This window comes from Rattus rattus, chromosome 15, assembly GCF_011064425.1.
Source record: "Rattus rattus isolate New Zealand chromosome 15, Rrattus_CSIRO_v1, whole genome shotgun sequence".
Taxonomy (NCBI): domain Eukaryota; kingdom Metazoa; phylum Chordata; class Mammalia; order Rodentia; family Muridae; genus Rattus; species Rattus rattus.
The window spans coordinates 18,368,910-18,396,653 of NC_046168.1; the positions used below are offsets into that span (position 1 = coordinate 18,368,910).

Here is a 27,744-nt window from a genome sequence, read left to right on the forward strand (position 1 = left end):
TATAGAATGCGTCATAGCCCAAACACTTGCATCACTGTCATGATCACCACTACTGCTTCTGCTGAAGGAAGCCAAATAGGGCTGCTTAGACTCTGAATTGTCACGTCTTCCTCAGTGTAAGGATCTAGAATTCTCCTCAGGTTGAATAGCAAAACTTCACGGGAGATGCAGATAAGCCTTTCATGGACCCAGAAAGGACCAGCCAATCCTGACTTGGCTGGAGTACACAAGACCTACTGAAAAAGAATAAAGGACCAAGTGTGGTCAAAGTCAAGGACACTGAGTCTGTATTCTCTATGTTCAAGGATAATATTCAGTGGTTAGAGAAATCTCCATGGAGTAGGGGCTCTACCTTGAACAATAAATAATCTGAGATGAATGAAAACATTAAATTCAAGAAACTAAGCTAAGGCATAGTTTACCAACAAGATAGGGTAGCTGTGTGAGGGCCAAGACTGTCCCAAAGCCTTGGGAAGTAGCAAAGTGGAACTCCATGCTCAACCTTCCTCACCTTTACTGCCCTTGCCTTCTCTCTTCCCCAATCCCTCTGCCTCCCCCAAAACAGGTGGCAGCACCCCTCCAGGCATCACTGCACCAGCTGTGCCTAGCATCCCGTCCCCCATTGGGGTGAACGGCTTCACCGGCCTCCCCCCACAGGCCAATGGGCAGCCTGCTGCGGAAGCTGTGTTTGCCAATGGCATTCACCCTTACCCAGGTAAGCTCTTCCTTCCCCAAGCAGCAGACATCTTGTCCATTCTTTCCTTACTCACTGTTAAAAGAAGGAACACACATTTCTGGCCCTCTGCTGGTGCCCTAGTGGAACCACAAATGTGATCAAAAAGAGCCAGTCACCTTCCTGATTTAGGGAGCCTGTAATAAGAGAGAAAGGACTAAGATCCTAACATGGGGAGTGTCTTCTTATCAATAATAAAGAATTCTATGCAGGAGACACGGGAAGCAATTGTACAACCCCGTTAGAGAGAAGAGGCCAGTAACTACAAGTGCTCGAGTGAGAACTTGAGCTGTAATAAGTAGGAGGACTGGAGCTAAAAGAATAACCACATTTAGTGATAAGTAGCAAAGGACTCATTGGAGAAGGAACTGAAGATTTTGAGGGACCGTCTAGAGATTACATTCCAGTCCAGTCTTTTGTTACATGTAGGGGGAAAATGAGGGTCAGCACATCGGACAGCTCCTTCCCACACATCAGCACTTCGGACAGCTCCTGTCCCACACCACCTGTTGGACAGCTCCTGGGTCTGCGCTCAGGAGGTGAACTGTGAAAATGAAGCCCGTTTCTGATTGCAGATTGACTTTGCTCCTGTCAAATTCAGTGGAACTCACATGGCAAGCACATGCAGCTGTCCCAAAGCACTTCTTCTTTTTTATAAGAAGGATGACAATACCAGGGCAGGGAAGCAGAGTTCAGAGTCTTAGAACTAGCATAATGGAGATGTGCAAAGTACTGTCCTCCTTTCTGGAGACCATAAAAAGCCACGTCTTCACTAGATTCTAGGATTCCAGGACATTGGATTGTCCCCTAGGAGGTCAAAGTTAAGTTGAAAGCACAATATCCACCTTCCCACTCCATCTTTAAACAGCACACCTGAGTCTGAATGTTCAAGAGGGAATGTTCCCTATTGAAGATGACTAGAGAATCAAGTGAAGTTAAGAGTCCTGCAATCCTAGGATGGACTGTACTGAAGACCAGGAGGCAGTAAAAGGCCTGCTGGGAAGGGGCGGGGTTGTTAGGAGGTGGGCCTAGTAATTACAAGAAGCCAATCTTGTTAGAGCCCAGGGGATTTGGTGTGCTGTTTAAGGACGGGGACTCCTCCCTGGCACAGGTCATAGAGGAGGGGGTTGGCCTGCTGGAGACAAAGTGACCCTGCTGATCTCAGGCCTGTCAGCTGGGAGATGCTACTGCTGGCACATCTGGGTGTCTTCTCCTTCCACTCTTCCCTGCCTCTAAGCCCATCTGGATCTCCAGTTCCAGCCCCACCCTCACTGACATCTGTGAGTCATTTTTATGATGGAGCTTGGAGACACTTCTCTCCCCTATCTGTAACAATCTGCCATATCCCAGAAACAATTCCCTGACAGAACCAGCAGAGGGATGGAGGGAAGGAAAGGAGAAATGTAGTACATTAAAAAAATTAATTTACCATCTTTAAATTCGTAGTTTGGAGCCACCGTAATGAGCGAGATCCTTCAAAATGCTCGCTTTTTGGCAGTTACTAATGAGGTCGTTAGGCAGAGAACGCAGAGAGGGGTCTCTGCGTGCTTCTCTCCAGTTGTTAGCCCCACTCACTCCTCTGTTCTCCCATTTTGCTCACGACCATGTTGGAAATACATAATGTGTGTGGTTTAAACGGCCACGCACAACCCTCAAAGAACTGGCTCTGACAAGCACCAAGAACTATTTATACTTTCTTCCCAATGCACTGTTTACCGAGTTCCTAGCAATATGCTGGGTGCTGCCTCTAAGTGGTGCAGATTGTTTTACACGTTGGCTTCAAGCTTCGTGCAGTAAGAAAAGGGCACCAGCTCTTACACGAGTAAAGGTGTTGCATGGGTGAGCATCTGGGAAGACCGAAACAACAAAGCAGATATGGCTGCCACTCTAGAGAGCTCAGAAGAAAGCAAAGGAGACAGGTGAGAGGGAGAAGAAATTAGCTCTGCCAAACATCACAGCTTGGAGTTCTTGGCTCTAGCCTCCACCATAGGAAAATGTAGGCATTGGACTTTGGGATGGGACAGTCCCAGGCAGGAAATAGCTTAAAGGATCCCTGTTCAGGTTCCTTCTGCTAAGCAGAGTCCCACCTTCTCCCTCCCTCCCTCCTTCTCTCTCTCTGTCTCTCTCTCTGTCTCTCTCTCTGTCTCTCTCTCTGTCTCTCTCTCTGTCTCTCTGTCTCTGTCTCTGTGTCTCTGTCTCTGTGTCTCTGTCTCTGTCTCTGTCTCTCTCTCTCTCTCTCTCTCTCTCTCTCTCTGTGTGTGTGTGTGTGTGTGTGTGTGTGTGTGTGTGTGTATGTGTTCCTAGGAGGTATTATATCTGTGACCTGCCTGTCTCTAAGGACGTTTGTCTCAGGCTGTTCTCAAGGTTCCTCTGAACCCCAGGTGCTGTTTTCTGGAGAAAATTTAGCCAAAGGCTCATGGACAAAAGCTCATAAGGAGTGGAAGATCTCCCTACTAAAGGCATTGAAACCTGGCAGGCAGTTAGCTTGACTGGTGTGGGTCAAAGGGGACTTGAGGTTTTCTGTTTCTTTCAAACATAATGGAGGTGGATCCTCCCAGTGTGTGTGTGTGTGTGTGTGTGTGTGTGTGTGTGTGTGTGTGTGTGTGTGTGTGTGTGTCATCTATCTCTACACGTTTTTCTGGGCCAGCCCTTTTCTCCAGTCAGCCATCACTGTCCTTGGTAACCAAGGGCCGCACACACTGCTGGCCCATACTTCCTTCTTCTACTGAGATCTTAGCAACAACAAAGGCCAGAGATAAAGCGAAAATTTCCCAAGTCCAGTTTCCCCAGAGGTCTTGCTAAAATTTTGACTCGAGGCTCTTCTTTTTCTGGCTCCTTGATTTCTCTGGAAGGTACCTTTCTCCAAGTCCTGTTGGCAGACCCAAGGGGAGTAATTCATTTTGCCTTCTATTGCTGTGGTAATGATGATGATAGGAAGCAACTTGGGAAGGAAAGGGTTTACTTGACGAAAGTATCAAAGGCTCCATTCCAGAGAGGGATGCCAAGGCCGTAACCAGGATCCAGAAACTGAAGCAGAAGTCACGGAGGAGCGCTGCTTAGTAGATTGCTCACCATGGTTTGCTCATCCCACTTTCTTACAACCCACCATGAGCTGGTCCCTCCTACATCAATCAAGAAAATATTTTACAGACTTGCCTAAAGGCTGGTCTTTCCAGATAGTTCTAGCTTTGTCACATTAACAAAAAAACTGCCCGGCCCAGGGACAGAGTGTCAGTGTGAGTCTTCCCAGAGCCTTTATATCACTCGTTATCGACAAGCTGGTGCTGCTTGTTTGCTTGTTCGTTCATTTTAATTTACTGCCCCTACACTTTCCCGGGAATCTGTGAGCAAGAGTCCCCCAGCCTGAGCACCTCTAACTCCTTGATCCCTCTTCAAGCCAGGACCCTCATGTCTCTCCACCAAGGCCCTCGTGGTCTGGCATCACTTCCCAGCCAGCGTAAGTTTTCTGCATGAACTGATCTCAGCCCCGCCCCAGGCCAGCTTCACTATGCACTTCCCAGTTAGAATGAACAACTGTGTAGTTGCTCAAGGTTCTGGGTGCCAAAGAGAGAGAACTCCAACAAGACCCAGCTCTCAAGGTGCCTGTCTCAGCTGCCCTGTCTCAGGGACAGCCTGTGGTGGTTAGAGAAGGCAACATAGCCACATAGGCCTTTGGGTGGGGACCGAGGCTAGGTTGGGTGGGTATCACTGACCTCTGCTCTCTTGCCTTCTTGCAGCACAGAGCCCCACCGCAGCAGACCCCCTGCAGCAGGCCTACGCCGGAGTGCAGCAGTATGCAGGACGTTAGTATCCATGCAGCCTCTTGGCTCTTCCACTCGCTCTACTTAGGTCTCCGCACATCTGCACCAGCGCCACCTTCCTCTCCAGATCTGGTCCCAGCCCTACATAAGGAAGGGTGGGGGGAGTAGAGCCTTTAGATGTAAGGAGGGAGTGTGGTGCTGGCAGAGATACTCTCTCCCATCACCACTGGGCTGTCTTCCACCTCAGGTCCTCTACATGGTGCTGTGTCACAGGGGTGTCCTTGAGTTGGTGAGCTACGGTAGAACAGCGACACTTTTGATGTTCTGTCTTCACCACACTGGCTGCCAGGACCAGTGTGTTTGGTGGTCTCATGGCACACAGCTACGACACAGCTACGTGGGTTGCCGCTCTGCCCAGTTCATGGTCTCTGACCCAGGAAGCAGAAGCCTGGGTTTGAGAGGAGGAGGGACTCTGGAGAGGGGAGAGGAAGCAGCTTCTCCTCTCCAGACAAGCAAGATGGAGTTCTCAGAGGAGAGGCAGCAAAATGAACAGGCAGGCAGGAAGAAACGGCCTGGGGCCAGCAGGCCAGGTGTCACAGAACCCAGCCAAACTGTCAGCCAAGCCCCTTCTTTTGTCCCACCACTTGGCCACATATTCTTTTCATCCCTACTCAGCCTGTGCCCACTGTCTGGCCTGGCTAAGGCACTTCTTCAATGGTTTTGGAGATCTAGTGACGCCCCCCTGTGGATGATGGGGCTACTTCACAAGGTCAGAGCATAGGGAAACCTGTCCTTGTTCAACTGGAGCCAAGACAAAGCTCCCTTATTGTGGGCCCCATCCCAGCTCTAACCTCAGGCTCTACAGCTGTGAGAGCCAGGCTAGGCTGCCAAGAGAGATGGCTCCCGCCCTCCTTCTGACCTTTTCCAACCAAACAGAACATCAGGGTACACTCCTGGGGAACAGTTATCTGTACTCCATCAGACAGCGTTCACTTCCCAGCAGGTATCATCTGAGCAGAAGTGAGGATAGGTCAGTTATGATTGTTCACTGTTTCAGATTAGAGTTGCCTGTGTGTACACGTCTCCTAAACTGAAAGCTGCTTTCTGTGAACCGCATGAACTGCTGTCCACCTTATAGCCCTCAATCACTGACACTGAGCTCTCTCTCTCTCTCTCTCTCTCTCTCTCTCTCTCTCTCTCTCTCTCTCCTCTCCTCCTCCCTCCCTGTCTGTGTCCCTCTGTATCCTGTTGCCATCTCTGGACTTTCTCTTCGGCTCTTCAGCTGCTGCCTACCCTGCTGCCTATGGTCAGATAAGCCAGGCCTTTCCTCAGCCACCGCCAATGATTCCCCAGCAACAGAGAGAAGGTGAGTCTCGGCCCTTCCCTTTCCCAGTCCCTGAAGAGGCTGCTTTACCTGGTCTTCTGGCCTCTCCAGACCTCTGATGGGACCTTGGTTAGATGTGCATGAAAGTGGGTGGGAGAGCTACAAGGCTAGAAGAGGTCTTCGCCTATTCATACAAGATGTGCATGCATCCTGTAGGCACATCTGGTGCTGGTAGCTGGTCCAGGGGCAGATGACCAGAGGCCACATCCCAGGAACCAGCAAGCCATTCGCAAGGCACCTTCCTCATTACCCACCGTCATTTGCCAGTGGTCAGACACAGCTCACATACAAGTACCGTGGTCTTTAAAAACCAACCCTGGAGGATGGAAAGGTTGTTTTCCTTCTGCAGCAAGCCCTTTCAGTCACTCTTAAACAAGACTTAGATGAGGTTGAGGATGTGTTTGGTGGTGGAGGCCTTGTCCCTGCTCCAGAGAGCTCTCCACTTTACGGAGATAGAGAATACACAGGCTCACTCCCTGGGACATTCATCTGAAGTCCATCTGCTGTGTTCCCAGTGAGGGAGAGCGGAGCTGGGGGGTGAGGCTCCAGCAATGGAGCAGCCTTGGCAACCCTGAGCACTGAGAAGAAAATGGTGACTAGCTTGAGGTAGTGAGAGAAGTGAGGTGCTGTAGGAGGAAGTAGAGGACACCTGCCTTCCCTGATGGGTAGCATTTGGCCAGTGTGGGGGGCAGGGAGAAATAAATGCTCATGGCTAGAAGGGGTGAGCAATGGAGACGTTTGTCCTGTATAGGATATGTTGCCATCCCAGTGATGGGGAGAGAAGGGCGGCACACCTGGGTAGGCTCCATGGGCAGGAGGAAGCATCTCTGGCTACAGTGCAGCTCTAGTGAAGAAGGATGCCCTCTAGGTCGCGCGTAGATGTCAGAGTGTTGGTAGCGCAGGACAGGCAAGACCAGAACCTTGGTAGAGATTACATGATGTCACTCACTGGGTTCCCTTCCAGTAACCAGAGAGCAGGCAAGAGAGGAAACCGTATAAGCAATTGTCTCAGAAGCCCTGCCACAGAAAGCTGGGCTTGAGAAACAGGGACATCAACAAGACCCCATCTTCTTCATCTCCTCATGACAGTGACCTGTAACAAAACCTGTCCCAGTCGTGCACAGTGCAGGTTCCATTGGTTTCTGAATGTCAGATGTATGCTCCCTGCAGCAGATTACACCAGTGATCTGGGGTTTAGGTTACTGGAAAGGACTCTGGGAACCCACTGAACCAAATCCCTTTGGTGAGAGAGACCACAACAGACTTGAAGTCCCCGAATAATTGCAAGTATGCATTTCAAACCACACCCCTCTGGGTCTGACTCCCGGATTGGTCACCTCCTGCTCAGGTGACTCCACACAAGTCATTCCACCCCATACTTATAAGATCGCGAGGAAAATCCCTTAGAGGAATGTATGTATCAAACTCACTTAGATCTGCTCTCCTGTACCCCATGCAGCAACTGTCTACACACAGCCCTTCTCCATACAGTTATTACCCCTAAAGCCTTGCAGGGGATGTCCCCATGCATCAGACCATCACATTTCCCCATATCTGGGATGCAAGAGGTCTGTGGAAAGCTTTTCCCTTTCCTTATCCCCATGCCCTGCAGTAGCTGAGAACCAACTTCCATCACTGAGCTGGGCGGGGGGAGCAGTCTCTCAAGGTCCTGCTTCACCCAAAGAACCTTCCCTGGACTGTGGCCTTGAGGCCTGCCTTCCTGCAGCACAGACTTCCTCAGTTAGGTCAGAGCCACGACAGATGAACCAGGTGCTGCTGATCCAGGCCTAGAGCAGAGAGCTGTACCCAGAGGCCACATGGGTTTTGTTACTTGCTCACCTCTCACTGTACTCAGATCCCTTTATGAATCTGTATAAAAAGCCGATGAATTCCCAAACTCTGCAGCACACACACAGACACAGACACACACACACACACACACACACACACACACACATGCACACACACACACACACACAGACACACACACACACACACACACACACACACAGACACACACACAACACACACACACACACACACAAACAGACACACACACGCACACACACACACACACAAACACACACACACACACACACCACACACACACACCACACAGACACACACACACACACACACATGCATGCACACACACACACACACACACACACGACACACACACACAAACAGACACACACACGCACACCACACACAGACACACAGATACACACACACACACAAACAGACTCACACACACACAGACACACACACACACACCACACATACACACACACCACACGCACACACACACACACAGACATGTTGGGTCTTAGTGCCACACTCCCCCATCACACATGACAGCCCTCGCTACCATCTTTAAACCCTAGCTTCCTGCTTCCTCCCCTCTTGCTCCCAATTCCCATTCTGTGCTACCCTGTGGATCTAGATGTGACCTTCTTCTCATAACTTTTCCAGCTCTGTGCAAACTTAGCCATACCCTGCTCCCCATTCAAGGCCCTGTGCCACAGTCCTCTTGGAGTCCACAAGTCTTTTTCAGAGGCAAATATTTCATCCCTTCCCCCTGACCATGATATATGGGCTCCCTAGGGAAGTAGAAGGCAGGAAGGAGTGGGGCACAAATGCAGAAACTGACAGCCATTCTGCATACCCCGTTAGGTTAGGGCATCGGGGGCAGGTTTTGGGCTTGGAAGGAGGAAGACTCTAGTACATATAAGTAGGGAAGTGTGTGCTACAGGTAAGGGACATCAGGAAAAAAAGACTTTACCAAGCATACGGTGAGCGAGGGCCCAGGAGACAGTTAGAAAGGTGGGGCAGCAGCAAATAAAGCCAGGTCCCACTGGATGTATGAGGCCTGGATGGGAAAGAGGGCTGTGTTCCTTCAGCTCCATTAGGTGATCTCTTACAACAGGTTCACCTCTCCCAGAACACAGGGGCAGCTGGGTAGGACCCTCCTGCCAGCATCTAGTATTGGAGTTGAGACTGAAAACCAACGGATTCCTGAGCCTGTCCCCAGGCCACCTGTCACACAGATGGCACAGGATCTCTGGGATGACTATGACTGCAGCTCTGCCACTTTCTGTCTCAGAAACTACATGTCACCATTGCCCTGGGTTGGGCTGGATTCTGTGAATGAAGCAAAGTAGAAAGAGTTGGGGAGCAAGATCACTGTTGATTATGGGGACAACAGCGGCTCCTAACATCCTAATTAGGGTGACATAGGAGGTCGTTCAGCCACACCTTGCAGACAGGACTGAGCTGATGTCTCTGAAGGGCTATAGAGGAATCTAAATTCCGAGGCTGTTTTCAGCACGGGGTAGAGTAGAGCCATCAAGGAAGACGTGAAGAGTATGGATGGGAACAGGAGGGAAGGCATATGCTGGATCACAGGGAGAGCCATGGATGGAGGAAGGCAGATGGCCTTGCCATGGTGAGTGACCTTATTGTTGGAGAGAAAAACCTCTCAGATGTGGAAAAAAAAATACGGACTTGGGCCACCAGAAGGGAAAGGCCAGAAGAAGTCTCAGGGAGCTAGAGTTTGGGGAGAGGATCTAGAAGAGTTCTGGAGGACTATGGCTTAGATTGTCTTCAATGGTGGTTTCTTCCTATCAAGGGACCATCAAGAAGTACATTTAAAAATTAATTCAACTGGCATGCAGTAGCAAGAATATGGCATGGCTGGAGCAGACAAGGATAGGGACGGGTCACCAAAGTTTAGTGGTGGAAAGGAAGCACAACTATGCCTGGTTCTGAGTGCACCAGAGGTTCTAGGCAGAGGTTCTAGGAGGAGGGGCTACCAGGGACAGGAAAGGTCAGTGGCTTAGCAGGTGGCCATAGTGGGCAAGGGCATCTTCTTCCAGCTCTGGGCCTGGAAGTGGCGGGGTAGTCAGAGAGATGAAGATAATAGGGGGGCAGGAGAGCATCCAGAGCCAGTTATTTGTCCCCACGGTGGATTATCTGGCAGCCCCACTGGTCCTGAGTGAGTAGGACAATAGATTTTTGACTGTCTAAACCATGTAGCAGGTGGCAAGTCATACTGGGGTCTTGTGGCCTTCACTGGAGCTTATGTTTAGACATCATCACTGAAGAGGCCTCAAGCCACCTCGAGGTCTAGAGGATACATGGCAGGTGCTTTTTAAGATGACAGGACACAGACTAGCTAAACTTTCCACTTAAATGGTTGACCACTGTAAAAGAAACATTTTTTTTCTGCAAGTTCCAAGAACACAAAGTCCCAAAGAAGCCTGGAAGGTTAGGGTTCAGGACAGAGAGGCAGAAAGTAGAGCACACATTATGAAGGCCACACCCTGGGTTCATATTCTAGCTCCACTCCCTCCTCCACTACCACTACCACCAGCACCAGCACCAGCACCAGCACCAGCACCAGCACCAGCACCAGCACCAGCACCACCACCCACCACCACCACCACCACCACCACCACCACCACCACCACCACCAGCACCACCAAGATGTTTTTTTTGGCAGAATGACTTAATCTCTTTGGAGCTCAGTTTCTTCAGCTGTAAAGAGCTAAGCCAGAGGATGCTGCAAGGGTGGGGTGTGTCCCATACAGAGCGCTTAGGACGGCCAGTCTGAGCCGAGCCTGACAGGGAGGGAAAGTGAAGCATAGGATGAGGGCCATTTTCTCAGCCCTCCCTAGAACGTGGGCTGGGCAGGAGGGGATACCCACAAACTCTGTGGTCTTTCTCAGCACCTTGTTTCCAGGGACACACCTGATCTGGTCTTGGCATAGTCACCCCATTCTCTGATTGACTCTGCCTGCCCTTCCAGGGCACCCACTATTGATGCTTGATAAAAGACCACCGAGGCGCAGAAAGACCCAGAGACTTGCCCACAGCCAAATGGAGACTAGAGTTAATACTTGGGGGTCCAGTGAAAGCCCCCCATTTGGGGGGGTTGCTTCTTTAAAGCGCCCTCACGCCTTAGCCCCAACCTTCCCTCCCTGCTGCACTGCCTAACTGGCTCACCTTTCCTGTCTCTTTCTCCCCCCACCCCCACCATCCCTCTCCCCCGCCCGCCCCCGCCCCTCACCGCAGGGCCCGAGGGCTGTAACCTGCTCATCTACCATCTGCCCCAGGAGTTTGGGGACGCTGAGCTGATGCAGATGTTCCTCCCTTTCGGTAATGTCATCTCCTCGAAAGTGTTTGTGGATCGGGCGACTAACCAAAGTAAATGCTTTGGTGGGTAAAGATAACAAACCATTCAGCTTCACCTAGGATGGGGGCTGCTCCCACCGACTCCTCCTGCTCCTTCACACTGCCCCAGGTGCTCCTGGGCTCAGCTCCATCTCTCAGTCCTTTTCTTCTGCTCCGCTCTTCCTTTGGCTTCTCAGCTTTCTCTCCCCACACTCAACTCCCATCTCCCAGCCCAAGAAATCCCTTTCTAGCCCCAAAGCCCAGTTCAAGTTGCCAAGGAAGGGAAGGGGTCACTGTGGTCGGGGGTGGGGGAATCGCGTGCAGAGCCAGAGAGCACAACTCATCTTCTTGACAGCCTCTCACGCTCAGAGTCTGGCTTGAGCCCCCAGGGTCAAAGCCAGTGATTCAGGGGCAGTCAGCTAAAGGAAGCCCTACCTACCTGCCTTCAGCCATCTCTCCACCTCTCTGTCCTGCCGCCTTTCCTATGCCTGCCATGTTCCTTGCTCCCTCCATACCACGCAGTGACCCCACCCACCCTTACACCCACTCCAGGCCACCAGAGTGGGCACTGTTGAGGGGCCAGGAGGAGATTGCCCTCAGGAAGTCTGAGTCATGAGCCCGGATAGAAACCACAGCTACTCAGCAGCAGCAAGGCGCTAAGCAACGAAGCAGTAAGGAAGTCAGAGAGGCTAGAAGGAGCATGTGGCTGGAAAGAGAAGAGGGGCAGGATAGGAAACGAGGCTTCGGGAGACAAGAGGGCTCACAGTATTAGCCAGGGAGGTCTGCAGTAGACATTGCCATTCTATGAGACGTCTTTGAGCATATTATGTTTTCTTTTATAAATTTGGTATACTCATCCAGACAGGTCCAGATGTCATGGGATCCTCTCTCATGCTCGTACCCCTTCTTTCAACTCCTTCTTGGTCCACCTCCCTTTCTCTCATTTACCTCCATCAGAGCATTCTTCTAGGGCAATATTTACTTAGGAGTCACATATGGAACCTACAGCCCTTGCAGGGAGCCAGGGACGAGTCTGCCAAAACTTCATATTGACTCTCAGACTCTGGGTGTGTGAGGACAGCCAGGGAACATGGTGGAGGGGAGGAAGCACAGAGAGGAGAAGCACCGTGAAGCATTAAGTATGAGGACTTTGCAGTATGGCGTCCTGAAGATATTGGGGACTCAGGGTGTGTTCCCTAGGAGAGTCTTGGCACCATTGTACACTCTCCTATGGCAGCTGCCACAGGCGACTCAGGCTTCTTCAGTCACATAGAGTTGCCCAGGGTCTCATTTCTCTTTGGCTATGGAAAAACAGAGAGAAAAAGACATGGCTGTGCCTCTCCCTCTTTGGCTGGATTTTTTTTTTTTTTTTTTAGGATTAAGATGATGCATTTAAAGCCCGACTAGAAGTCACTTCCATTTGTGTTTTACTTCACAAGTGTCATTTACATCACAGATATCACATAAAGAACACGTCCAGGAGTCTCTAGCCAGATCACATCTGCCTTATTGGCTGTCCCTCTGGACACAACCCAGTTTTCAAAGTTATTTCCAGAGTGTCTATCCCCCAAACTACTCTTAGTCCCTAAGATTACATATGCTCCCCAGGACCAAGGTTTCTTTTCTCTCCATTGGAAACCTCCTGTGCAGCTCTGTTCAATTCCTTCGTTCTTAGACTTCTGCCGTGCTGGCCTAGCCGCTGCTCCCCCTTAAGCCACTTGGGCTTCCTAGGTCAGAGCCTTCTGCCTTTCCCCCAGAGACCTCTAGTGCCAGACCTCCGGTGCTCACTCGTGTGCAAGTCACCGAACACTTTGAACCTCGATGCCCCTTGTTTACAAAGTAGGGATGCTGCAGTGATCCCTTAGGGATCCTGTAAGGGTCTATGAGACTGTCAGTGGTAGAAACTTGGCCTTCATGGTCCCATGGTAACTTCCACCCCTCAGAGGCTGCATAAACATTAGCAAAGCCTTCCAGGGCTTCATGACAGAATGCATAGCACAAATGCATTTCAAATCCTTGGAAGGAGAACATCCCACCTCTGGAGCTTTTCAGTTTGGGAGAGGCAGGAACTTCTTGAGGGTGGGATAGGAGTTCTCTGGCAAAGGAACACACACGGACCCTAGTGTCCAGAGCCGTCCTCACAGGGGTGCCCAGGCTGCAGTCAGACTTTGCCCTGACCGCAGTTACTTGATGAAGTGAGGAGGGCCTGCTCCCCTGGGCTCAGAAACACTCTGTGGCTCCCAGAAAGCATTTGCTTCTCCAGGAAGCTGGCTGCTGCAAACTTCTATCAAGTAGGTGGCTATCCCTCCTTTTGGCTTCAATCCAGACATCTCTGAGCTTCTTCTCTCAGCTTTGCCCTTCTTTTTGTTGGAAAGAGCCACCAAACCGGAGTGTCCAAGTAGAGTCGGTACCAAAGGTGCCCATGTGGGGGTGGAGTCAGGGACAGAGGCTCATCTATTTTCCTTAGTCTGGGGACAGCAGGGAAGACAGACTTACACTCACATTGAAAACTGCTCCGGTCTGCTTAGCACCTGACTTTAGTCATCAGACGCACAGGTCAGTGGAGGGAGACAGCGGGATGGGATATGTACCTGGAGGCTAATTAATTAGCTGATTCAGTATACACATTGATGCTCTGTTTCTCTCTTGTTTGTTTGTGCTCGGATTCTGACTCTCATCATTATGCATGCCTGTGTCCACACATGCACAAGTGAGACGCACACACCCTCTTCCCCCATCTTTCATGATACACGGCTGCATGAATAAATTGAACAACGCAGGCAGGAAACAAGAGGAAGAGAGAAGAGCCAGGTGTAGGCAGTGTCTGGGGAGAGAGGGAGAAGGGAAAAGGAGGGAGCAGGAAAGCAGGAGTGAAAAGGTCAGGAGAGAGGGTGAAGCTATGTTAGCATAAAGGCTGGGTAGGCCCAAGGTACATAGCAAATATCTAGGAAAGCAGCTATTTCACATGGGGTCTGGCTACACAATGATCTCTTATCTATCTCAGCCATCTGGAGACAAGCATGCTCTGTGTATAGTCCGAGCATGTCAGCCAAGCTGGGTTTCAAATGTTAGGACCTAGGTCCATTTTTCAGAAGAAATGGAATGAATTAAACTAAGCTCTGAAGGTTTATCTCCTGGAGAGTTTGTGGCCAGAGGGCATGCTTTATCTTGATGCCCCTCGTTCTGGTCCCTAGCGGCCTGACTATATAAGCCCGCTGGACCACAGAAACCCTTTTCTCAATGGCACATGGTGTCTGCATGAGGAAATGAGACTTCCCAATTTAAGTCACAATCCGGTCTATTGGTCTATGGGCCGGAGTTGGTTAGTAGTGAAGCGCAGAGCAGAATGGTAGTGGAAGGCGCTCAACATCCCTAGGAAGGCTGGTACAGAACACATCACTCGGTGTGTGCTTAAGTTAGGGAGCTTCCCATAGTGGCGAGGGCTGCGCACAGCCCCAGGGGTGAGGCGGGTTTGGTGGGGGTGACCGGGCGGTGGAGTGGCTTCCCCGACGTTCCTCCCTCCCGGCCCTCGCACTCCTCTCTCTCCCCAGGCCGGCACCCCGTGCCCTCCCGCTGCCAGGCCCCCTCCTGTCAGGGAGGACAGTGTGCAATAAGCTCCTCCGCCCGCAGGTGTGTCCGCCCTCTCCCGCGGGAGGAGAGGGCCGAGGTGGCGGGCCGGCCGGGGTGGGGGGTGGGCGGGCGCCGGCGCCACCGGGAGCCGAGGAGCAGCCGAGCCCAGGCCGGGGCGCCAGGCCGGGAGGGGCCTGCGGGCGGAGGGGCGGGGCTGAGGCCGGGCCGGGCCGGGGGCGGAGCCTCGAGCCCCGCCCCTCCCCTCCCCTCCCGCCTGCAGCGGCCCCGGGCGGCCCCGTGGAAACCCAGGCCCTGGTCCCTCGTGTCTCGCCAGGCTTCGTGAGCTTCGACAACCCGGCCAGCGCCCAGACCGCCATCCAGGCCATGAACGGCTTCCAGATAGGCATGAAGAGGCTCAAGGTGCAGCTGAAGCGGCCCAAAGACGCCAATCGCCCGTACTGAGCGCCGGCGGGAGCGTCCCCCGGGGGAGACCAGGACTCGCACAGGTAACCATGGGCGGCGGGGCGTAGGGACGGGAGGTTTGGATGGACCCGTCGCCTTCTCAGGCCTTCCTGGGCCCGGCCCTCACCTGTGCCTTGGACCCGATGCGCCCTGATCAACCTACTCCTGCGTCATGGTCCACATCACAGGCATAGAACTAAGGCCATCCTGGCAGAACCAGACTTGGCTGTCCTCTCCGCCTCCAGGCCAAAAGCGGTAGAAGTGAGGAACCTCTGAGAAAGTGAGCAGAGCCTTGGGCCTGTGCCTTCAGACTCGCACTGTGGTCCTGTTAGCCAGGGACCCTAGGTGGGCAGATGGCAAGTTCAGGCCCTGCAGTGAGGAAGAGCCTCGGGTTGAGCCTTCTCCCAGTCTCCCTGGCTCTCGCACGCCCAGTTCAGTTGGAAGTGTGCTATTGACTTCCTCTGTGACTCCTTCCCCCACAGCTGCCTTAGCTTAGCCAGGACAGGACGGGCAGGGCTTTTCAAAGGAACTTTAGCAGGAGAAACGCAGCTGGAGGGCACACTGCTGAGGAAGGGAGGTACTGTTGGAAGTTTGGGAACCCTACCTCATCTGCCCAGGCTTGAGTCTCTTTGGCCCTGCCGGGCAGCTCGAGGCAGTTAGCCACTCCTTTTTGGGTTAAGTGTTCTCCAGGGCAGAGCAGATTACAGGGAAAATCGAGGGAATGCTCCAGGGCATCAAGTCTACCTCTACCAGTCCCCTGATGCTGCTCACCCCAGTAACCCTCAGTTTAGTCACAGATCAAGGCCACATTGGGCCTCTGCTTGCTCAGGCTGCTCCACCCCACCTCTCCCTCCTTTTATTTAGTAGCACTGTGTCTCAGGCAGTGTGTTGGGCACACAGGGAGAGTTGGAAATAGATTACCTGGTATTGGTAGGTATGGGAGCAATAGCTGAACTGAAGATTCCCAGGCCAGCCTGAGTTGATTTTGGAGATGAGTGTCATCCCTCTGGGGTAAGGTCAGGGGCAGCATGTGTAAGGTGCAAGCAGGGGACTAAGGGTGTTGCAGGGAGGGCTGAGAAGTGGGAGCGATCCAGGGGAGAGGAGGGCCATTGCTTGGAGCCTGTAGACTACTGCATGGACGTTGCCCTCCTCTGAAATGGGAAGGGGTGTTGGGAGAGTTGTTCAGGGGAGCTGGGGTAGCCTGCTGTTAGGTTGAAGCTAGGCTGTAAGGGCCGCCACAGAGCTCTGTTGTACTGACCTTAGTATGGGGCAGATCAGGCAGTGTGAACATTTAGATACACTTTGAAGGTAGAGCCGAAGAGGCTTCCTGACACATCGGAAAGTATGGCAGGGAGAAAGGACACTGAGGCGACGCCCACGATTCACCCTAGTGACAGGAGAGCAGAGTCCGTGTGTGAGAGTGAAGGCATGCAAATGGAAGTTCTGGACCAGGAGTATGGGAGGAATATCCAGGCTCTGGTCTCTCCTCTCACTGCACGCTTCCCTGCAGGGGCATGGACACCAAAAGAAGGCCCTCTGTACCCGCTGGAGCAGGGGTCTTTTCCTCCGTAATCCTGAAAGAGCAAAGCTGACTCTGGCCTCCTCACTCCCCAGCCCTGCCTATCTCTGCCTTATGTGGAGATTCCCGCACGTAGTTCACAGAATCTGAGCGCCATTTTTGAGGTGGGCATTAGACCAGGTCTGGGGGAGTGCACACACGGGCGCCAAGATGCAGCCACCAGACGGATGTGCTCCAGAGAGGAACAGCTCAGTCAGGAAGCTCCGAGGTACATGCCAGGCTTCTCCTTCCTCACTAAGGAAACCCTGATTTTGTAGGGGACCAGAAGACTTGGAGGAGCATGTAGGTCGTTGTGCTAGCAGCTCCTAGCCTACCCTTACGGCCCAAGCGAGGACAATACCTTTAAGTCAGAAATGGCTAGAGGAAGGGTTTCCGGAAGAAGGCAAGTGTGTTGTGTGAGGCATTGAAGTAAGAGGGCTATAGGTAGGTCCAGCTGGCACTCAGACTTGGGAGGCCATAGAGATGACCTCCACAGACTTTCGCATACCAGGCCTTGTTCTGACAGTATAGAATTACCGAGCTCTGACTCCCTATCAAGGGTGAAGTGTCAGAAGTCCTACCTCACAGATGAGCACAGTGAGCGAAGGAGCCAGAATTTGAAGTCAGGAAGCAAGGAGCCTAGCTTCCTTTCAGGTGAGGAGAATGGGAGACTACTGCCCTTATCACAGCTCTGTCACCCACAGCATCCTGAACTTCTTTGGAACCAGCCATCTGATTACCTCCTCCCTAGGATAGGCCGTCTTAAGCTGTGATAGGACATAACTCCCATGATCAAGTTACCACTTAGTTTTCATTCAGATTTCATTGCATCTGCAACCCAAGAGTGCAGAAGCTGTGGTAGGAGGGCTCTAAGAGAAGATGGAGCTATTCAAGGCAGCTGAGGGGCTGCCAATGGGAGGAAACAGCACATACCCACACCCACACCCACACACACATTCAAAAGAATGTGGTATATCATAGGTCAGTGGGAGGTGTTGCTAAGTGATGAAGTATAAGCTAGAGCCATTCGTCATTAGAAGAGGGAAGCCCGAGAGACCAGGTGAAGCTGGGAGCAGCCAGGTGGCGAGGAGGTGACTTGGATTAGGTGGTTACCATGTGGGAGCAAGCAGGCCTGGAATGTGCAAGCAGGCCTGATGATCCAGGGCCAAGTCACAGCTACTTTGAGGAAGAGAGATTCAGGCAGAGTAGCTGGGTAACATGGCTGGGGTTGCTTCCACAGATTTGAAGCTCCAGTAGGGTAGGGTTGAGGTTGGGGACAACAAGGCTCTCCTCTTTTGATGGTCTCCTGTCTCACTGGCTATCTGGGCATCATGTGTGCCCAGGTTGTACAAGGCTAGACTATAGCTCAGGATCTGGGTCATCTATGGCTAGAGTCAAGCTATTTTAGATGGTATATATGGAACGGTCCTGCCTGGTTCAGGTTGGTGGGCCAGAATGTTCCAGACTTATCTCAGCTTGCCTATGCTGGTCAGGACCCTATCCTCCAGGGCTCTGTGCTCTGTGAGGTCCCCCTCCTTGGAGAATGGGTATACAGAAGACTGTACTTGGTGTCTCTGGCCTCCTATAGTAGAAATGAGGGCTATATGAGGTTCCCTGATGGAGTTTTGAGAAGAGAAGCTGTATGCATTCGGGTCTGAGTGTACATGCCAAGGACAGTGTCTGGCACCAAGGAACAGCTAGACTGGAGCTGGGGAGCCAGGAAGAGGAGAGTGGGAGTGGCGAGTTCTGGCTCTAGAGCCAATGTGTCTTCTCACTGTAGTTGTCAGAGCTGACCCCCCGATGGTAATCTATTCCTTAGTTCTTAGTCCGCTCCTCATGCCAAAAGGACCCTGTAGCCAAACAGCCTATTGGTAAGGAGACATTGAGGGAACTTCTCTAAGGATGTAGAGGGTGGGTGAAAGATCTGATGCTGGGATAGCAAAGAACCCAGTGTAAGCTGACAGACAGGGGGGTTGGGTGGTGCCTCTGGGAAGGCCGAGCTGGAGGCCGTGTGGGCCCAGTTGCTTAGACAGCTTATCCATAGTAACATTGGGAGATGCTAGGCTTCCCATCCACCTTTATGGAAACCAAGACAGAGACTGGAAGTAGATTGCACAGGGCATGTGGGTTGGAGACCCTGGAGACAAACTAAGATGTGTAGGTCTTGACACAGGCTTGAATGCTGCAGAGAAACAGGGAGCAAACTCACAGACAACCTCAGGATGGGAGTTGGGGCGGGATAGATACAAGAGAATCCCAGAAGTGAGCATGTGGTACCTACAGAGGAAAGCCATTATTCTTAACCCCGAGGGTTCCTGCTAGGGAGCTGGGATGGTGGGAAGGCTGCTGGTGATAGTGTGGAGAAGGCAAGGGGTAGAGGGAGAATGGAGGAGAAGTCCACAGGGCCAAGGAAGGAGCAACAGGGGCAAAGCTAGCACACTGCCTTCTGCAGCCCCAGCCTGCAGCTCTCTGCATGGCCCTTTCTCGGGTCAGAGCTGCAGGCCTCTCTGAGGACCTCCCAGCATAGAAGCAGTCTGGGCTCCAGCTAGTGGGCAAGTCAGAATCTAAAGTAATCAGGACAGAAAACTGGCAGTGCTCAGGCCGTTACAGGATGTCAGGGACTTTGATAAAAAAATATACTCCAAACCAAAGACACTGGTTTGCCAGAGAAAAGAGGTGAGACGTAGCGGTGCCCCTGCAACCCAGGAACACCCTTTCTGAGGTAGGAAAGGAGGGACAGGTGGGAGGGTGCTGTCCAGGTAGACTCTGCCATGGTGGTAAAGTAACCCAGGAGACTCACCTTTCCCACCTGCCCAGCCCACCAGGGCACAGTGGCTCTCCTGCAGGCCCTCAGGTGGGGAGAGCTCTACATGTGGGGGAGAAAGAACCGAAGGTGTTAATGGAGCTTGCTCCCCGAGATCTGCTTGTTGGCTATGGTGGTGTGAGGGGCTGGTAGGTTTTTTTTCTGGCCCCCCTCACCAAAATGCCTGTACCCCTTCCTCTTCCTAACGCATGATGGGTGCCCTTCGGGGCCCCGTGTGAGGTTCTGCTCCTGTTCATGGTGTGCCATGTGTCTGCATAAATAGTTGTGTGTGTACGTGTGCGTTCTGTGCTCATGTCCTGTGTCTGCTGGCTTCCTCCATCCCTTTGAGTTCCTTTTGGTTCCCTTATGATTTGACTGCTGTTTTCTCATCAGCTTTAGACTGATGCTGTGGTCTGGTGCTATATAAATATTTTTCCTTTTGATTTTGTTTAAAATTCTTCCTTCCCCCTCTTTACCCTCAAGCCTCCCCTGGTCCCTCCTCCCCCTCTGCTCCCACTTGCCCTACCCCTCCCGCCCCTCCCTACACTCTCTTGTTCCCCTCTCTTTCTCTCTTTCTCTCTCTCTCCATATATAAATATATATATATAAATCTTTTCTTCTTTTGTCATTCAACCAAATTCCAACAACCCAACCAGGGCCAGTCAAATCTACCACAGTCTCGCGCTGAGCTAGGAATAAAGTTCACGTAATCACATGAGAGTGGAGAAAAGTCCCCCATCCGTAAGTTCAAATCAACTCAAAGTTCACAGTGTGACATGATGGCGTCATGTAACAAGGCTAAGAATCGGTTGCATGACACTTGCCGTCAAGTTTCGTGGAGGTGCTGTGATTGGAGCGTTTTCCTTGGATGTCGTACCCGTGGATGATTGGCCAGTCATGATCACACGTGCATTTTCTTAACCCTTGTGCTGCCACGGTCTCTTTGCTGTGTTCATTTTCGTTTTGTTCTTGGTGCCTGCAGTGGTTTCAGTTTCTGTTGTTTGGTTTTTCTTGTTCAGCATTTTTATTTATTTATTTTTTTTAATGCTTCTCTAGATGTCACATAGAGAAAGAAAAAAAAAAAAACCAAAACAAAAGAACAACAAAAAAAAAACAATTAGTAAAACTAAAAGACAAATTCCTCAATTATCAGACATGGGATCATTTAACTGTATAAACCATTCTTTTTTTTTCTTAAAAATAAGGAAAACATCTTAAAATATTTCTGCGTGGTTGATTTACTTGCACTTGAAAATATTGTGATTTTATTTTTTTCTAGAAATTTGGGGGCCTTTTTCAATTGACACTTTCCTAGGTTTGGTCTTTTTTTCCAGTTAGTCTATTTTAAATCTCACCTAAAAGGAAATATGAAAACCAAAATATCTACAGTTTAAAAAAAAAAAAGATAAAGAAAAAAAATTCTAAGTCAAAAAGTTAGAGTCCAAAGCCAGAGGTCTCTGAGAGAGAGCCTGGTAAAAATTGTAAGGTTTGTATTGTAGCCATTTCTGCTAAATTCATTGTGGGGAGGGGAGGGTGGCTGGGGACATGGGAGGGTATTTTTGGTTGGTCTAGAAGAAACAGTAGCAACAAAGCAAAATGCATCTTTTTATTTACAACTGAAAAAGGGTCCTTGACAAGTGTTTTTTTTTTAATTTTATTATTATTTTCTTTGGTGTTGTAATTGTTTAGACTGCTGTGTACGGTTTGCTGTTTGTTGAATCAACAGTGTGAAAACCTGCCAGCATGGATTGATACACGCATGATGTCGTCCCCTCGAGTAGGGGCTTTGCAGTTATAATTTTCTTGATGTAACCAGTCACCCCCATGTATAAGTGGAAGCTGCTTGCTAGAATGGAGATGAGTCTCATTCGTTAATTCACAATGGTTAAACATTCGCCTTCTGATTATAGTCAGATCATGATTTTGTTTTCCTTAAAAAGCAAAACTAAACAAAAAACCACCATTGGAAACAAAAATCCAAGAACTGCTTCAGTTAATTAAGTTTGATAATTAAATCTATTTTGACCTCTTTTTAGGTTCTCCCATCCAATCCTTGGAAGTTCTGAATTTCCTCTAAATTCCCTGGCATGTATGAGAAAAGTATTATGTATGTGCATATGTGTGTGCAGAGATGCGTACACATATACACATATCCATGTATATACACATATGTGCAGGTGAATACGTCTACACATTATCCAGATATGCATGTGTATACACACACAGCCTCGCAAATAGTACTAACCTTGGGGGAGAAGTGGCCGACTAGAAACTGGGCAAGGATTTGGCAAAAATTGAGAGGCAAGGAACCTCTTCCTAGTTTTTCTCAAGCTGGGGAGGAGTGGGCTGGCCTTCCACATTACTGCTATCTTGTTTGCTAGGCTTCTGTATGCATATGGTATCTGGGATAGGTCCCTAGGGACAAGTTTAATTACAAATTTATATTCCACAGTCCCAAATTCTCCCCTTAGATCTAGCAGTCCCTTAATCCAGAACCCTTCTTCAGGAAGCCGAATCAAGAATTCTTTGCCAATAACTAAACCCCAGCTATAATCATCGCTACTAGATTGCCCAGTGGTTTTTCAGTCTGAATAGAAGAACAAATTACTTTTGGCTGTATCATGATCATGACTAATTCTCATACTGGTCTCTCTTCCTTACCACCTACCATCCCCCAGAAACCCCATCTTCCCCAGAGGCAGGATTCTATTGGTGTTTAGATGCATTCTGTGTTTTCACACTTGGCTTAATCAGCATTGATTTTCTTCATTTTAGGGCAGGATGCTGAACGGGCTACATTAAAAACAAACCTCTTTCTCTCTCTATTTATAAATGAGAACTGTTGGACGACACCTTTGACATATCAGCCAATACCAATCAAGCTGAAGACTCCAGACACTCCGTGTGACTGTAACATTTCTTCAAGGAAAGTATAGCGTCTATGGAGTGCAGAGGGCACGTGTTTGGGGAAAAATATACATGACATAAAGATGCCGACGAAGAAGAAAAATGATGTAAAGCAAGCAAGCAAGCAAGCAAACAAACAAAAAAAACCGCGACTTTAAAACGAAATACCGTGAGCCCAGTTGGGGAAGCTGAGGGGCTGGGCACTAGGAGGAGATGCTGCTGCCAACCGATCCTGGGGCTTTTCCAGCCCGTAGGCGCCTGAGGCAGGCAGGGGCAAGTGTACAATGGGGCCTCGTCCCCAGCAGGCGGCTGGGAGGCCGCCACTGAGCATCTCTATTTGTCATTCCTTTAGCTATTTAGGGACCAAAGGACCAAACTTTTTATCGCAGATGTGTAGCTCTGTCAATTAGGGGTGGAATGGAGACCAACCTCCTTCCTGCCTCCTGGCTGTTCTTGAAACAGCTTAGAGCGATTCTATGAAAATGTAATAAAAAAAGTAAATAAAAAAAAAAATAAAAAAAGAACAAAAAAAACCAGGAAAAAAAAATAATGCTTCAACGCTTTTAAAACAGCAAGATACTAGTTCTTTGATACTTTGAGAGGCGCTTTGATTACCCCGATTGAAGTCTCTGAAACTTTCCTATGGTTTTCTGTATTATATGTCTGGATGGAGCTGTTTAGATAAATTGATTGATGGATATTTGGGGAAAGCAACAAAGATATTAAGTCATTAACCATGAAGAGAACAGGAGGGGAACCAGGGGACTTCGAAGGCAAGGTAATTGTTGTGAAAAGTCTGTAAATGCTTCTAATTCTTCCCCCTCTTAAAATCATAATAGTTGTACAGAATTTTAAAAGGAAAAGTTTAAAATACCTATATCATAGAAGAAAAAAAATTAGAGGAAAGCAAAAAATAAAAAAAAGGAAAAAAAAACCTTATAGAAGTTAGCGTTATGCTAAAATCCCAGATGTTGTAGGACTGTACTTCTGTAGAGTTTAGACTGAGCATCGATCCCGTCTCCCCGCGAGTGCTGTCGGACTCGGTCCCCAATGGCCAGGCCGGACTGTCCAGACCTGCAGGCTCCGGCCGGAAGCACCGCTCCGGAAGCGTCCTGCCGCCTCTCGCTTCGCCCGGGAGCCGCGCGCATGCGCGCTCTCTCTGCCCTCCTCACCTCTGCTTCACTCGCCTTCTGTGCTTGTTCCGGAGACTTTCCAGGCCAGGGAGAACTGGGAACTTTTCATCTTCAAACAACTAGACAACACACACACACACAAAAACCTTAAACAAGAGAGAGAAAACAAACAATCTTTGAAGAATTTCTGAAACTGTTTACAAGGAATTTTGAAAAACAGGGATGTTTAAATGATGCCGGCTCTGTTTTTCTGTAAATAAATTTGCATATTTTGTAGGACTTTTAATTGTAATGATAGAGAAAAAACAAGGAAAACTATTTAATGAAAGCACGATATTTATCTTTGGTAAATGACTTTAGAGCAGTTAAAGACATTGCTTAAAAAACTCAGAATCAGAAAAACACTGAATTATTTAAGAACACATATATTTTAAAGTATAACATATTTATTATAATTTATTTGCACCCTTGGGAAGACTTGCTTTGCATTCTGCCTCAAGAGCTTCTCATTGATGTCCATCTGGAGGCCAGGGGGGGTCTTGGAACTACCATTTTTTTTCCTTTAGAACAACAAAATTCTGGTTGCTCTCAGGCCTCCTACCTTTTCTTTCAGTCTATTTTGTTGTTGTTGTTTTTACTTCATTTTTTTTTTTTTCTTTCTCTTGACTCCTCCTTTTAGGATGTCCAGATGTTGTTAAAAAAAAAAAAAAAACAGCTGCAGTTCAATACAACTGCTCTTTTCACACTGACTCCCTAAAACTCCTTGTAACCTTCTGTAACTATTGGATGACGCTTTCTCCAGCTTAGCCCTAAATAAAGCACAGTTTAAAAAAAAAATCCAAAACCCTGCAAGAGTCCTTTTTTTGCTCTGTGCTTCTCAGGTTCTCTTCAGTTATGCTTCAAGGCTTCAAGGTCTGTCCAGGTCCTTTCTCTTTCTAGAACCTGTCATCCAGGTCCTCACTGTGACATCAGCACTGTGTGGGAACAATAAAAGCCAGGCCTGTTCACCCTAAGAAAACCACAACTGACATATCTCGGTCTCCATTGCAAATCCACTTTGGTTTGGGCTTCCTGAGGGGAACTGGTCACCAGGCCTAGACATAAATATCACAGCCCCCTTTCCTTTATGAGAAAAGGAAAGGGGGCTGTCTGACCTGGAGATGGACTAGTGTGGGGTGATGCTATGCCTTAGGGGAGGAGACAGTGGAGGGACCAATCCCAGCTTTGCTCCTGAGCCTTCTGCTCTTGGCCCAGCACTCACCAGGACAGTTTGCCTAGATGGAGAAAGCAGGACTCTTGGAGTCCCTGTCCCACAGGAGTGTGTAGGAAGAGGAGCTGGAATCTCGCTCTGGGAAGCCTCTTAGAAGTGCTTTCTGTTGCAGTAAATCCCCAACCCCCTTAAGCCCATGCAAACACGTACAACTCAGTTATATGCATAAGCTCCATGTACAGAGCAGGCAGATTTACCATTGCACTGTTCACCAGCTATGAGATCCCTTGCTACTTGAGGCTTCTCCAGACCCTGTGGTTCTGCTCCATCTTCCTTCTACCTCCATCTTCTTCCTCCCTTGTTCCCTACTTTCCCCCACCTTTCCCTTATTTGACCAGTTAAAAGGGGGAGAAGGTTTACATGAAGTCACCCGAGTGCACCATCTACTCCTCTTCGGGGCTGCCCCTCTTGAGGACGCAGAATTAACATCAGAATACAAACAGCACCAGGACAACCCACAACAGCTTCCACCCACACTTAGATATGACGTAAGCCCTGAATACCTTTTAGATGCCTTGGGAATAGATGAATAATGTCCTAAATGGGAAAGGACAGGGAACAGGTTTGCTGGAGACCAGTGGCAGGACTCCTGGGTGACATCTTTGATAAAGGAATAGCAGCCATGTGTTTCTCAGGCCCTTTCTGAGAGAAGCCTTCTCCATGCGCTCCCTCCTTCCCTCCCTCCCTCCCTCACTCTCTCCCTCCCTTTCTCTCTCTCCCCTGCCTTAGTTCTTTCTCAACATCCAACCCTGAAATCTGGTCTAGGGATGGACCGTATCTAAGAGTTCATCACTGTCTATAGCTAGCAGTAGGGATGTGTACAGTTTAAAGTGTCTGCAGGAGTGAAGGGGAGCAGGAGGCCACTCATTGTTTTGGAGTATGGCTCTTGGCTTCTCCAAAGGGGTGGTGGCCGCAGTGACGATGCTAGCTGCAGAGCAATCCTTGGCACCTGTGGCCCAACGCTCTGCCCATTTTTCCTATTGGTGCCAAGTGCCCAGCCCATGTGTCTTATCCAGGCTCTGCAAGTGTCAGCTAGAGAAAAAGAGTCCTCCATGTATCAGCAAATATGGACAGAGCTTTAAAGCTGTGACCCCGCTCTGGGGTAGTTCTGAGAGTAGACTACTGTCCCGAAATTAATCCGTGCACCCGGGTCTTCCCAAAAGGATGTGAACCCAAAGGAAAGCCAGCTCTGCCCATCCTGAAAGCCAGACTTCCTGGAAGAGTTAACTTCCTGTAGCTGCATGACTGGTGTAATACTTTGTGAAGAGTAGGAAGGTATTTTCTAAAAATTCTCTGGGGAACGGAAAGGTTTATAGTTTTTGAGGTTTGCACCATGTTAAATTGTGGTTTCTGTAGGATACTAAGAGCTGAAATACATCACCAGTTAGAGAAAGCCAATGTCAGCTGACAGTTATTCTCAGGCCTCAGGGTACCTGCCACACTGTCTAATCCTTTGTATTACCTCCCAGTGTCACCCTGTCTGGGATACTGGCCTGCCCTGTGGTCACAGAGGTGCTCTGGTTTGGGGCTGCGGGTCTCCTTGGAGTGGCCACCAGAGAAGGGCTGAGTTGCTTGTGAGCCTCTTCTGCCTTGTCAACACATGTCCATCACCATTGCCACAGTGTGAACATGCCAGTTGTATAAAATAAACCCTGGGTGGCAAGAGTACACATCAAGCAACTGCTGTGTGCTCAGTATATTGAGCACGGACTACAATCTACCAACATCTCAGGCAGGTACAGAGTCCTTGAAAGCTTGCTCTACATTTCCATTCCATAGTCACAGAGAGCTATGGCTCACTCATTCTTCCTAGCAAAGCCCCTTTGCTCTAGAGAGAGTCGAGATAGTCTAAGTGAAGCCTACACCAATTTCTGGTTTTTGACCTTTAGCTTATAGCCCTCCACTGATATCCCCCGCCACTGCAGCGTGGGCTATCACTTAGTAGAGCCCCCATTTGTAAGAGTCAGTCTATTCATTACTGTAAACCTTTTATGTCTAGCATAAGTCCACTAAAGTTAACTGCACCCTCCTTGCATGCACACCCTGTAGTTTCCTCTCCTATCACTTTATGAGTCCGTTCGATCAATGCATGTAGCAGATACAAGGAACTTCATTGGTACATGCTTCCCTTCTCCCCTCAGCATGTTTTACACTGCATTGAGGTCTAATAGTTGGTGAGAACTTGGCCAACATGCTCTCTGCCTGGCCATCCTGCAGGGTGAGCCTGCCTTCAGGTATGACCCTGAGTCCACCTCCAACATCTTTTCGTGACTGGGCATGCACAAGGTCTTGCAAAGTCCTTTCAGAAACTGTTCTATGATTGTGACATCTCCACCTCTTCCTCCTTCCCACCCCTTTTGTCCCATTCTTCCTCAGCCTTTTCACATTGAGAGCACAGGTCCAGTGGGACATAACATGACAGAGCCACTCTCTGACCAGTGTTGCACCATCTCCATCTCCCAGTGAATGCTGGTAGTGTCTGGGGACAGTTGACAGTTCCTCCACAGATCCTTCTGGTGTAGGGGCTGTAGTGAATCAGCCTGGATCTACAATCTAACTGCCTGCCTGTCTGCCTGGTAAGGTGGATAAAGGGATGTGTGGGAATTGCGCTCAGCTCAGCCCCAGGCAACAGACTTGACCATGAATGCCACTTAGCTATTTCCTAGAATAGAATCTCTCCTCAAACACAAATTATTAGCTGCCATTGATATATCACCTTCAATAGACTATTAACTTCTGGCAGTTAGATTTGTCATCACTCCTGAGTCACTCTGCCTGCAAGGACAAATTATAGATTACTGGGGCTTGTTCCAAAGTGGTACATGTTTGAAAATGTCTCTTAAGTAGTGCTAATGACACGCGTGGAGTAAGTTGCATAGCTAACATACCCCTCCCACTGGGTTTTGGGGCTTCAGTTCTTTGCTTTAAACTCCCACCCATCACCATAAGCCACTTACCCTCCTCCCTTCAAATTCTTACCACTCAGAC

At 49.6% G+C, this 27,744-nt stretch overlaps 1 protein-coding gene across 24 annotated transcripts in view; it reads left to right on the plus strand.

Annotated features, from left to right (window-relative positions):
• Celf4 (CUGBP Elav-like family member 4) overlaps positions 1–22,886 on the plus strand; it is a 276,171-nt gene extending 253,285 nt beyond the window's left edge. For 5 of the 24 annotated variants that reach the window (XM_032885424.1, XM_032885426.1, XM_032885425.1 and 2 more), the window contains exons 8-15: positions 566–715; positions 4,471–4,536; positions 5,777–5,860; positions 10,955–11,098; positions 14,605–14,683; positions 14,958–15,129; positions 20,103–20,187; positions 22,222–22,333. In XM_032885424.1, coding sequence (XP_032741315.1) covers positions 566–715; positions 4,471–4,536; positions 5,777–5,860; positions 10,955–11,098; positions 14,605–14,683; positions 14,958–15,129; positions 20,103–20,156 — 749 coding nt within the window. In that variant the 3' untranslated portion in view covers positions 20,157–20,187; positions 22,222–22,333. Of the gene's footprint in view, positions 1–565; positions 716–4,470; positions 4,537–5,776; positions 5,861–10,954; positions 11,099–14,604; positions 14,684–14,957; positions 15,130–20,102; positions 20,188–22,221 lie in introns of those variants that run through there. The other 19 variants (XM_032885434.1, XM_032885435.1, XM_032885437.1 and 16 more) reach the window with 6 other exon arrangements.
• Positions 22,887–27,744: the final 4,858 nt, after the last annotated feature.